This window comes from Hemibagrus wyckioides, linkage group LG11, assembly GCF_019097595.1.
Source record: "Hemibagrus wyckioides isolate EC202008001 linkage group LG11, SWU_Hwy_1.0, whole genome shotgun sequence".
In the NCBI taxonomy this organism is placed as follows: domain Eukaryota; kingdom Metazoa; phylum Chordata; class Actinopteri; order Siluriformes; family Bagridae; genus Hemibagrus; species Hemibagrus wyckioides.
The window spans coordinates 20,978,306-20,991,822 of NC_080720.1; the positions used below are offsets into that span (position 1 = coordinate 20,978,306).

The 13,517-nt window shown below is 38.0% G+C and overlaps 1 protein-coding gene across 2 annotated transcripts; it reads left to right on the forward strand.

Moving 5' to 3' along the window:
• Nucleotides 1-361: 361 nt before the first annotated feature.
• On the forward strand, nt 362-11,671 carry mst1 (macrophage stimulating 1). 2 transcript variants are annotated; one of them, XM_058404250.1, is made up of 18 exons: nt 362-522; nt 2,533-2,671; nt 3,656-3,771; nt 3,860-3,974; nt 4,082-4,218; nt 4,423-4,543; nt 4,778-4,896; nt 5,545-5,716; nt 6,098-6,228; nt 6,443-6,545; nt 7,583-7,719; nt 8,509-8,541; nt 8,639-8,753; nt 8,848-8,925; nt 9,028-9,177; nt 9,280-9,386; nt 9,515-9,654; nt 9,826-11,671. In XM_058404250.1, the coding sequence occupies exons 1-18, from the start codon at nt 468-470 to the stop codon at nt 9,985-9,987; spliced, it is 2,130 nt and encodes a 709-aa protein (XP_058260233.1). In that variant the 5' UTR covers nt 362-467; the 3' UTR covers nt 9,988-11,671. The 2 variants fall into 2 exon arrangements, with proteins under 2 accessions (XP_058260233.1, XP_058260234.1); XM_058404251.1 differs by having other exon boundaries at nt 9,031-9,177.
• The last annotated feature ends 1,846 nt before the right edge of the window (nt 11,672-13,517 follow it).

Below are 13,517 nucleotides of genomic sequence, written 5' to 3' on the forward strand. Positions count from 1 at the left end.
TTTTTTTGCTTTAAATAAATACAGTCGATATTATTGACAGTCTATGATCCTAATAAGTTGCCCAAGTGCTAAAACATTATGACCAGAGTTTATGCTAATGCATAATCACAACCATAAAGTTCTGATCAATATAAATATCATATTTTTATATTTATAATAATTCAATGCTTGAGATTATAATGACAATGGCGCTGCAAGTGCATTGCTTCGTACCATAAAGTTTATTAGGCTATCCAATAACAATGCATTACATTTTTAATAAAATACGAGGTACTTCAACGTTTATGTTGATGCTATGTGAGCTTCATAGCACGCATCACACACGCGCGCGCGCGCAGACTCCCCAACCCCCCATCTGCCCCATACCCGAGCGCGCGCACACCACCCACAAGATAAAATCGAACTAACCAAAGTCCCACCGATCCTTTCCTAGAGACACGAAAACGGAATAAACTCATCCATAAATCATGAGCCTGCTTTTGTTTTTCTTGATTCTGGCGTTTTGCAAAGATGCCGTTCAAGGTAAGTCATTTTTAAACATATAAATGAATGTATTTGTACATTATAGTTGCGTTTCAGCTCAGTGTTGAGCTTAACTTTTAGAATCTACCTTAGATTAATTAATGAGCACATGTGGATTAGAGCAAACAGCTGGAATATATTCAGCTAGAAGAAATTCCCTTCCCTGCTCTGTTTATCTTAAGTGTGCTGGGCTAACCATCAGAAAATAGCATGATATTTACTGAAAAGTGTGTGTGTGTGTGTTTGTGTGTGTGTGTTGACGATGCCTTGGCACTGGTCAGTTACAAAAGTAAAGTTTGCAGATCCAAAGGTTGTGTGTATCTAAGCCCCTGTATGTGGATGATTTCTTCAGCCATTCTGTCAAAGGGAATCCCAATACACTGTAAAGATGTAATCAGATCCTGAGCCACTGATATGAACTTTAAGTCCTGTTTTTAAAACAATGACTTTTACCATGCTTACTGTTTTTGGTAAGTGCCTGATGTCTGGCTGTTGACAGTTAAAAATATATAGTATAAAATAGATAAGTAGTATAGTATAAATAAACTTTTTATTCATTTTATTTTATTTTTTTGTTTTGTGTGAGTGTTTTAGCTCATGACTGATTAAAAAAATCAGACATATCTGGAAAAAAATATGAATAAATAGGATTACAGTAAATATGGTTTGTGGTTTCAGTCAGTGTTGTAGCCTTGGTACATCAAAGCATAGGTGAATGAATGAGTATACACTGATCAGGCATAACATTATGACCACCTGCCTAATATTCTGTTGGTCCCCCTTGTGCTACCAGAACAGCCCTGACCTGTCCTGCACTGTGTATTCTGACACCTTTCTATCAGAACCAGCATTAACTTCTTCAGCAGTTTGAGCAACAGTAGCTCATCTGTTCATCACACGGATCACACGGGCCAGCCTTCACTCCACACATGCATCAGTGAGCCTTGGCCGCTCATGACCCTGTCACCGGTTCACCACCTCTATGGACCACTTTTGATAGATACTGACCACTGCAGACCGGGAACACCCAACAAGAGCTACAGTTTTGGAGATGCTCTGATCCAGTCATCTAGCCATCACAATTTGGCCCTTGTCAAACTCGCTCAAATCCTTACGCTTGCCCATTTTTCCTGCTTCTAACACATCAACTTTGAGGACAAAATGTTCACTTGCTGCCTAATATATCCCACCCACTAACAGGTGCCATGATGAGGAGATAATCAGTGTTATACACTTCACCTGTCACTGCTCATAATGTTATGCCTGATCAGTGTATATAAATAATCTTGTTTTGTGTTCATTTAAATACATTTTACATGATTATGATTAATTGTTTGTTAATTTAATCACTGCTAATCAAAACACGTTCCCCTGACCATGAAGCAGTGACTGAAGTTGAAATCAAAATGTACAGAACAATTATTCATTTCAGATCATATTTTTCTCCATATTATACTGTATATTGTTTAATATTGTTATATTGTTTGATTCCCACCTCCACCCTGTGGTGTGTAGAGTGTTTTATGTTCTCCTTGTGCTTCAGGGGTTTCTTCTGGTCTCCTCCCTCAGTTCAGAGACATGCACTGTAGTGTGTGTGTGTGTGTGTGTGTGTAACCCTGCCCACCCATCCAGAGTATCCCCCATTTACAGCCTGAATCCCTTGGGATATACTCTAGGTTATCTATGACACTGTATGCACAAGATTGCACACTTGACCTTAATGTAGATAGGTTCATTTACCTTTTAGCCCTTCAGTTTTCATAGATCTATGTCTTTATGTAGCAAGAGGATCCTGGAGGAACGTTGTTTCATTTCACGATGTACTGCATCAGCTATATAAGGTCAAAATGTCAATAAAAGCTTCTTGACTTCATGACTGTGTAGGAAAAGTGATGCAGAAAATGGATGGATGGATGTAGCAATTTGTCAAAATTCTGTATTGAGCTTTCTAGATAATGTATGTTCTGAAAATGTGTGTGTGTGTGTGTTTGTATGGCTGTGTGTTAACAGTGCACCGCAGTGCGCTCAATGATTTCCAGCGTTCTGAAGGAAGAGAGCTGGTACCAAGGAAAGCTGATCGTGCCACTCTGCTCCCTGGCATTACACTAGAGGAATGTGCCAAACGCTGCTCAGAGAGCCTTGACTGCAGGTCCCATAATCCCGCAATCTCTCAAGTCTCACTTATTTTGCTTTCCAAACAGTGATTGATAATTTATCTGGTAACTGGGAATGGGGACAGAAGTTTTTTATAGCAAGCGCCAGCGTTGTCATGACAATCTGCCTGTGATATAAATACAGTATTTCCTGATGTACACCTCCATACATAAGGGATGTTAACACTTTTTAGCAAAATGCAATTTTATTTACAAAACATCCTCCACATGATCGACATAAACACACAGTGTGGTGTCTCTCACATTTCTGGCTCCCGGATTGACGGCAGTATAGTGTGTGACGTGATTGCATAGAATCCTGTCGAAGACTAGAGCAACTTTGTGATGACTTTTGGGACACTCTGTAGCATCCAACAGTTTGCTTTTGCCTTCTAGTATATTTAAGGAAACATATGTGCTGCTTTATGTGCTAGCTCTGTCGTAGAGTACCAGAAGTAAAGTCATCACCTTATGACTGTTTATTGCTACACTCCCACATTGCATACGAACAGTAACAAATCTCATCATTTTGTAAGTGTCACTTGTTTCAGCTTACCCAAATTTTAGTATTCAGGACAAGAATATTTGTCTATCAGACCCTGATAGAGCTGGATAATGAATAAGGATAAATTAAAATTTTAAATGTATAATTTACACCGACCAGGCATAACATTATGACCACCTTCCTAACACCCCACAAGAGCTGCAGTTTTGGAGATGTTCTGATCCAGTCGCCTAGCCATCACAATTTGGCCCTTGTCAAACTCGCTCAAATCCTTATGATTGTCCATTTTTCCTGTTTCTAACACATCAACTTTAAGGGAAAAATTATTCACCTCTCACTGCTCATAATGTTGTGAAGGATGTGAAGGTGTATAGCCTGAATTTGTTAAATCTACAAATAAAATGAAATTCAACTGAACTGAATGATGAAATGATTTGCAAATATTACAAATACTCTTACATTATTTTGTTTCAAGGGCCTTCAACTATGTGTTTCGTCCATCTGTAATCTGTAAGCACTTGCCCTGGGTGGGCAACACGGCTAATGCGGAGGTGAAGAGAAACGTCAACTGTGACCTGTATGAGATGAAAGGTGAACTGTGAGGCCTAATGATTTAATGCTTGTCATATATCATCTGTTGAAAGCTTCCCTGTGCAATTGATGTTCTTTTGCTGCCCAGTTTATGTCAGGAAGTGCATTATCGGTAATGGAGAGGACTATCGGGGAGATGTATCTAAGACCATGACTGGGCGGACATGTCAACAGTGGTGGTCAAAGTTTCCTCATGATCACAGGTAGGAAAACAGAGCTAACATTTACAGTACTGAGGTAAAATTGTTAGCACCTTAATATACAATTTAATATAAGAACATTTAACATCTTTGTACAATGTCTGAAACAGATATACTCCTTCTTCAACTAATGGCCTGGAGCTAAATTACTGTCGTAATCCAGATGGGGACAACATTGGACCCTGGTGCTACACCACAGACCCTGAGCGCAGATACGAGAGCTGTAATATCCCTCAGTGTAAAGACGGTACAGTCTGCAATTTATAGTCACGTCATTAAATTAGAAAAAGTTAGAAAATTGGTAAAATACATAGAATTTTCCAGTTTGCATTATTTGCTATAAAATGAATTCATTATTGAAGTAAATTTAAAAAGAGTGTGCTTCTGTCATGTTATCATTTTTCTCCTCAAGTATAATGGAAAAAAATGTGTATATGTGTGCATCTGCAAGAGGTGTGTATTACCTGTAATGGAGAGGACTATAGAGGTCAGGTTGATCGCACAGTGAGTGGACGGGAATGCCAGAGATGGGACCAGCAACATCCACATCAACACATCTATCAACCAGAAAAGTATATAACATTACACACATCAACCTACACACAGCATTCGTCACTATATACTTCACACTGGTCCTATTTATTCTGCTGTATCAGGTTTAGCCAGCTTTTTCCTGTTGCTAAACACTATACCTTAAAGCTTCATATAGTATTATATTGTGATAGATTATTAATACACAATATATGTAATTGATAAGCATAGTATATTCAGATAACACTGGCTTGATGATCCTTCTTGGACTCTAGATACCCTGATAAGAGTCTGGATGATAATTACTGCCGGAACCCTGACGCCTCCCCCGTGCCCTGGTGTTACACCACTGACCCGGAGGTGGAGAGAGAGCGTTGTGACATCCGCATGTGCTGTGAGTCTTAACACAATCACAACAGATTTCCATGTTCACAGAACTTCAGCTATTGCACAAATCCAGATTTTTCCACAGACTCTCTCATTGCAGATAGATTTTATGAGCATAATTCAATATTATGGACATTATTTGAACATGTACAATATTCTGGCTATTTATTTTATTTTGTTTTTAATCACTCGAAATAAAATTGATTAGATTCAAATGTAAGAAGATTTTACAATTGAATTTAGGTATACATTTATAATTCTGTTATTAGAATTTATGTATAATTATTGAATTATTGTTAACGGTCTGTTTGGAGTTTTACATGTTCTCCCTGTGTTCATGTGGCTTCTTTGGTTTTCTCCCACTGTCTAAAAAGATGGATTGGTTACGCTAAAAGTGCCCACTGCCCTGTGATGGACTATAAAGTTTACTGGGTTTAGTACTCTGGGATGCCTAATAGGTGAAGATGGGGATGTTTCTAAGAGCCCTGTCCCACTCTTTTTCTTCTTATTCTATACTTTCTTGCGTATTTCATTGACTTAATTTCCTGTTCTGTATATTTCTTCACACCTCATAGCATATAACTGTTATCATTAACTATTATTTCCCACCACCGCCACTCACACTCTCTTGCTCTGTCCTAATGAACTTTTGCAGCCGAGGTTCCAAAACGGCGTTCTCGCTCCAGCTACACCACGAACTGTTTCCGAGGCCGTGGGGAAGATTACAGAGGCAAAGTGAACGAGACGACTTCAGGCATCCCGTGTCAGCGCTGGGATGCACAGTTCCCCCATGAGCACCCATTTTACCCCCACACTTATGAGTGCAAGTAAGTTAAATGAGAGTCTTTTTTTTAAAGCAAAAAATGCTTAACTATATAACACACAGATCATGGGATTATATCCTGGGATCAGTTCTAGGTCTACCCTTAGTAAAGTAATCAGCTTTGAAGATATTCCTTCCATGTCTTATTTGCACTCACATTTCTCAAGGGTAAAAAACATCAAATGCTTCAATTAAGGTTCATTTGGAAGGTGGAAGTGACTAGATGTAAGATATTAGAAAAATATCTGGTACATGAGTATAAAAATCTTAAATACATATCCGGTCATATATATTTTAATTGAGAATGTTGGACCTAAATATTAATGTTCTGAGCAACGTCCTCAGTTAAGAGCATTTCCTGTCCTGGCTATTTGTCTTGTAACAGAGGACTGGAAGAGAACTACTGTCGTAATCCAGATGGTTCTGAGGCTCCCTGGTGCTTCACATCCAGGGCGGAGATGAGGACGGCCCTCTGTTTACAGATCAAACGCTGTGCTGATGACATTGAGGCCGAAGGTGTTTTTATCAGCTTAGAGCCCCCTTGTGGAACTTAAAGGAATACTTCACCAAAATATCTTGAGTTTTTTAGATAGTTAGCAGGACCCAGTTACCTAATCAGCAGTTAGCTGTGTGAAGTGCTCCTTTAAGGTTTATGTCATATTCAGAGATATTCTAGTGCTGCTCATCGACAAATATCCACGGACATTGAATATGTTTCTTTCTTTTCCAGACTGTTATAATGGAAATGGAAAAAATTACAGAGGTACTGTCCGCAAAACACGGAAGGGCATCCTTTGTCAGAACTGGAGTGTTAACACACCACATAAAACTAAGTAAGACCAACAACACAAACCCATTAACATTCATTCACCAGGACCAAATTACACAACCACTGAAATGTCAATAACTGATGTAACTAAGCATACTCCCCTCAAAAGTGGCATCGACTCTATAGAGAGGTTACCTGGTAACACCCGGAAAATTCCTCCTGATTGTGTAAAGTACATTGTACTGTATTGTGTATACATTTTGAAGACCTGCTTTGATTCTAGATTTTGTATTTATTTGATGATATTTATATTTGGCTGTCTCAAATTCATTACTCTAACACAGATGTGCTAGCCACTATTATAAAATACAACACTGTTTTTGCCCCATGTCAGGGTACTTTTTTAGGGGGGGTTTGCAACTTCTTGAATTACATTTCCAAGCGACATATCTTCTGCATCTGATAATGCTGTTGGTCTACCACTAATGTCTGATTGACCTCTAATCATACTGAAATCATGTAGTAATAAAACACTGATCATATATAATAGATAAATAATAATAGGTAAAAAATAAATATTTTTTTTCTAAAGTTTTCTTTCATAATAAAGCAAAACACAGGTAATTTATTAGATACACATGTAGCAAAGCTGAAGATGATCATAGTCATAGGTAGATAGATGCTACATGATAAAATCTTAGATTATACAGATCTTTTATTTATAAATTTCCTAAGGTTACTTAAACTCATTCTGAAAGTGCTGATTATAGAAATATAAATCAACAGGAAGACCCTAGTACTGTTTCTGTAATCTAACATGTATTTATGTAGAATCGGTTTGAAATGTAGAGATGTATTCAAAGCAAATACAGAGACACCAGTCTTAAACATTTGGGATGGTACATGTTGTAGCTTAGCATTTAGATGTCAGATCAATTTAATTATAAATATTTAGCAGAATGAGCACAGGAAATGAATTCTCTACATAAAGTCTAAATGGTATAAATGATTTGTTAAGTTCTGCTCCCACTGACACTGGGTGAGGTTTGAGTTTTTGCTGCTTTTATCCATGTGGATTGTATCCTTCCTGTATGGATGCAGGATTAATCCAAAGACACATCCAGAGGCCAATCTGACAGAGAACTACTGCAGGAACCCAGACGGAGATCTGCACGGACCCTGGTGCTACACCACTGACCCCAAAACTGAATTTGATTACTGTGCAATCAAGCAGTGTGGTAAAAAGACTTGATTATCTTTGTCTTTTAGTCCATCACTCATTTTCGGCCAGAATAATCGCTGTTATGGTCTCACCCATCTCATAATGCTGCGTTTTTTCATCTCTTATCTAGAGTCTATTAAGCCAACAGCCTGCTTGCTAAATTCAGTTGATTTAAGTGTTTGAGATTAAGTACAACTATTATTAATTTTATGTGGTACTATAATAAAAACCAATAGCTAAGCCAACTGATTATGGAAAATAAATCATCAAATAGAGACAGTTTGTAGAAAAATCTCATGTCTTGGTTCAGTCTCTATGGATCTCTGTTCCCATTTCTAGAAAACATTTTTAGTTTTTAGTCCAAGCCACTTGAGATCCCTCTCTAGCTAGAGGCTCTGGGGAGCCAGAATCATTATACCCTGTACATTAACATCCCTGGACACCACAATCACAGAGCCATCAATTAAGTTCAACATGATTTTCTCTATTTAAGAAACTAAAATTCTTACTTATCTAAACAGCTGCAATTATTAAGCCGATACAGAGAAAGCATATTTACTGAATGGGCTTGTTTCTCTGTATCAAAATTGCAAATATCAGACAATAACAGCTGTTCATAGACATTATATTCTATATTAAAGGGCTGTAAAATGTAGCAACACATACTATATTGCTTATAGTTAAATCGCTCTGGTCTGATTAGTAATGGTTCTGTATTAGCAGGAGATGATCTAAATGGTTCACACACAGGATCACATGCTAAAATGTAGTTTTGTCAATTTATGTCTTTTCTTTGTTTCTGCAGCAGGGGAGGATCCACCTATCATAACACCACCCGGTAAGTCGCTGATGTCTTGCGTTTTTTGATGCTGTGTACAATTCCCAGTGAATGCTGTTGTGTATGTGTGTTGTGATGTTTGTGTACATACGGACAGAGGGTGTGGTGTTTAATGAATGTGGAAAGCGTGATGACCGCATGGTGAGAAGCAGACTGAGGATTATTGGTGGCACACCAGGAAATTCTCCATGGACAATCAGCCTAAGGGACAGGTCTGTTACTTTCCTCATTCTGTCCATTCCGTCTCTCCGCTCATTCATTTTTACATTAGCAGTTTAAATGACAGCTCTCTTTCTCTCTGGACAGGAAAGGAAAGCATTTTTGTGGAGGATCACTGGTGAACTCAAAATGGGTGATTAGCACTAAGCAATGTTTCTCCTCATGGTGAGTGCCTAACATTTTTCTTCCAGGAACATCTGACTCGTAACTATCACAATGATTATGGCTGAAATTTTGCGCATGTGTTCATGTGTATGTGTGTGTTAGCAGTTATGTGGACCTCACAGGGTATGCTGCGATCATGGGCACCGTGTTCCGAGACCCAAAGGAAGAAGAACCTGGCACACAGTCCATTGCTCTGAACAAAATTGTTTGTGGACCTTCAGAGTCACATCTAGTCCTGCTACAGCTAGAAACGTACTGTTCAGAATTATGACTTTTGACACTTAATAGACAAACTAATCCTAAACATGCTTCTCTGACATGTCTCTCGGTTCCCTTCTCTGTTTGTTTTATTAGTCCTGCAGAGTTTAATGAGCGTGTTTCTCAAATATGTCTTCCCCCTGAGCGCTACATCGTTCCAGAGGGAACCACCTGTGAGATTGCTGGTTGGGGGGAGACCAAAGGTGTAACACCATACAATCTTTCCAGATCTTCCCTAGAGTTCTAAGTATATTTTTTAGCTTCAATCTTTTTATTATGACGTCGACTTCTCTTTCTTAATCTCATTTTTATGTCTCTATATGTATTTTAGGAACAGGGGATGAAACGGTGCTGAATGTTGCTCAGATGCAAGTGCAGAGCAACAGCGAATGTAACAAATACTTCAAAGGGCGCGTGAAACAGAACGAAATGTGCACTACATCTTTTTTCGGTGGAGTGGGTGCTTGTGAGGTAAATTTTGTAATCTAGGGTATAGTGCCCTAAAATTAGTCACTACATCTGAATACATGTTTCTATTTTTAAATGGTGATTTACAGTACACTGTGTGTGAAAGATTGTAAAATGAGTAAGTGATCTCTCTCTCTGTCTCTCTCTTTCTCTCTCTCTCTTTTGCCTAATCAGAAAGACTATGGAGGCCCTCTGGCCTGTCAGAACAGTGATTGCTGGGTCTTAGAGGGAGTCATCATCCCTATGCGTCGTTGTGGGCATCCAGGCCAACCCAATATCTTTATCCGTGTATCGATGTACGTAGACTGGATCAAGAAAGTCATGGAGATGGCATAACTGGCACAAATTACTCAAACTGCATTACAGTTTATTCATTGTAACCATTTGCATACAGCAGGGGAAAGATTATATATCTGCTCAAGTCAAATCAAATCTAGATTATCTGCTAATCATTACAAATGAATGTAAGTAATCTTCAGAAAGAAGATATTACTATATGAGGATTAAATGATTGCTGTACAAGTTATACTCAAGTTTATGTTTTACAAAATATGCTTATGAATGTACTTATATCCAGTCCCCTACAAAAGTACTGCAACAGCAAAGGCAATTCTGTTGTTTTTCCTATACACTGAAGACATTTGGGTTTGAGATCAAAAGATGAATATGAAACGACAGATCATCGTTTCAGCTTTCATTTCCTATTATTTACATGTAGTTGTGTTAACCAACTTAGAACATGGCACCTTTGGTGGCAGACTGCAAGTATTGGAACGTTCTTCTTTTGTGAGACTTTCCCAGGCTTATATGACAGCTTCTTTCAGTGGTTGTTTGTTTAGGTGGGTTTCTCCCTTCATCTTCTCCTTGATGAGACTGGAAGTATACCTCTGTAAATTGGCAAAAAGAATGTTTCTATAAAGTCTAAATTCAATCTACTGGTGCCATCATGAGTTACATCATCAATAAAGATTAGTGAGTTTGTTTCACAAGCAGCCAAGCAAGCCCAAGCCATAACACAACCTACACCGGGCTTGAGCAGTAAGCTTGTATATTTTGGATCATGAGCAGATTCTTTATTTCTTCACACCTTGACTGTTTCAACACTTAGTAAAAGTTAATGTTGTTTCCATTATCTTTGTGGCTCATCTCTGCATTCCAGTCTGGTCTTTTGATTCTTACTAATGATGAGTGCTTTGCATGTTGTATTATGGCCTGTGTATTTCTGCTCTTCATCCGTGGCTGGTGGAGGTTGATATTGATGTCATAGAATTATTTTGGGTTTTTTTTGTCACAGCTCTCACAATATTTCTGTCATCAACGGCTATTGTTTTCCTTAGCTGACATAGTTGTTAGTACATCACTGTTTTTTATTTTTTTATGACATTGCAAATTATTGTATTGGTTGGCTATGCCTAACGCTTGTGTAATGGCTGATTGATTTTCCCTCTTTTCTCAGCTTCAAAATAGCTTGTGTTTCACCCATAGACAGCTCTCTGGTCTTCATTTTTGTGTATCCTCTTTGAAAAAATAAATGTAATCTTCACATGCTAAACCCAGCAAAACACCTAGAGCTATTAATTGTTTAATAATCCAGTCTAACAGGGCAGACCTGAACAACAAAAAACCCTCGTCACGCACGTGTTCCAATATTTTTGACGACTTGGTCATTAAACAAATATATGTAAATATTAGGAAATTAATCTGAAATACTGATTTGTCATCTCATATGCCTCCTTTTGAAACCCAATTGTCTTCAGTGTATATCAGAAGCAAAAGAATTAATCATCAATAAATCATATTTCTTCAATAAATCATAATACTTTTGAAGAGGACTGAATATGCTGTATAAGTCATGCTTATCTGCGTATCTAAACATACATCTGTAAAGTAGATTTTCACTTGCCAAATCCTATTTATCCTTTATTTGTTAACCTTTAAAAATAGTCCTGAGAAATTTCAGGAACACCTCATTTTGTAGCTTTTATAGTAGCAAAAGTCTTAATAAAAAAGCTTCGGTTTTCATGTGTTCTCTCTGTCTTTTTTTCTTTCTTTTTTCTTTATCTATTTTTTTAGGCACTTCAATTGCAACTATTGTTAACATTGTGCATAACTTTGTAAATATTTCTCTTTATACAGTAAGGGTTTTTTGTAAAATAACTTATGAAACCACTTCATAAAATTTAGATGTCCACCATAATCCACATTTTTTACTTCTTGGGTTTTTCTATCTCAAATAGGTCATTTTTTGTTTATGAAAACTGCGCTTCAAAGCCAATATGATCTTGGACATCGGAGTGATTAGCATGTATTTTTTTGCCTTGGTGTTTTTGTATATTTTGTTTTTTTGTATTTTTTAACAAAACGTTTGGGGAAGTTAGAGTTGAAGATATTTCTATTTACCACACCTAAAAAACAAAGTAAGACAAAGTAAGAAAGTTGTTCAATTGGATATCAGTAGGATTAATTCATACATGCACTAAAATTGTTGGAAATCATTTATCATTAGTGATAGTTTGGCAGAGCTGATGCCAGCTGACTGCAGCTTAGCCTTTGTCTCCACATTTCTAAAATAATCAAGATTTTATCCAATCACATTTAAGAACAGTATTTGTTTTCTAACAGAAAACTAATTACATATGTAACAGTGGTTGATACCGATGGCAATGTAAAGGACCTTCAGTACCTGCTTGTGCACATGCATACCAAGAGCTAGCAACAAAATAATGATGTAAATACCACCATCATTTAGTCATCCTTTCCTAGAGCCCTCTCACCAAGCCAAAAAAAAACAACCCTAGGAGATGTCCACCAGTTACATGCATATTTATTGTTCTACGTCAACTCAAAAGGTGCTTAGACATGACTGCCTTACTCATTCCACCTGGAGGTGGGGTGCTAAACTTTAGATCACTAAGTAAGATGCATGATATTCCTTAAAAGGTTGCTTGAAACAGTAGGGACTTGGCATCTAGCTTGGCAGGGTGATTATATCCAGCATATGGGCTTGCCTTTGCTTAGACAAGTGAGCCTAATTGCCAGAGAATTATGGCCACCAATGCATGCAAGATTAGCTAATTGCCAGAGCATTTTAGGAATTCCTCAATATCTTTGGGTTGTGAAAAAGACTTTCGAGTTTCAGAGACACATTCTGTCTAATGGACCAGACCCACAGACACAGGTGAGCTTGCTGTGGGTGAAATATTTGACTACTGATTGGGACAGCAGATCTGCCCATTGTGAGCTAGCAGGATGGTAGTAACATTGAACGTTTTAGAACCTGATACAAATGTGAGGTTTACAGCTGAACAAATCTCTTGAAATGAGCCCTGGGACATAGCAATGCTCCTGATGAATAAAGCCTTGAGGCCTGAGGGAGGCTATAATTGCTAAGAGTCCTATTTTAAGGTTATGATTCCACCAGCCAGTGTGAAGCATTTGCATTTGCTTAGAAATGTATTCACGCACATGAGTGGGAGTCCAAGCAACTCTCTTAAGACAGTAAACTTAATTCAGTAGCCTCTTCGGACTTAAAAGGCTATTACAATAATGCTTAGAGCACTACGGCGAGGTCCCAAGTGGAGGTAAGCTGCCTCATGACTGGCTAGGAATAGTAGGCTCCCTTTGTGTGTCTGTGGGCAAGGGGGTGCTGATCCATTGCTGTACTGTTAAAGCCAGTGTGGAAAGAGTTAATGGCTGCTGTATAAGACCTTAATGACTTAACATTTTCCATAAGGCCTAGTATGTTAGACACAGAGCACTTAGGAGACAGGTCTATGTATAATAGATACATGTCTGATTATAGAGCAGAAGAATTATCTCCATCAGGCATGGTGCTTTGGTCCATCTGTTGGCAATAAGAATTGATA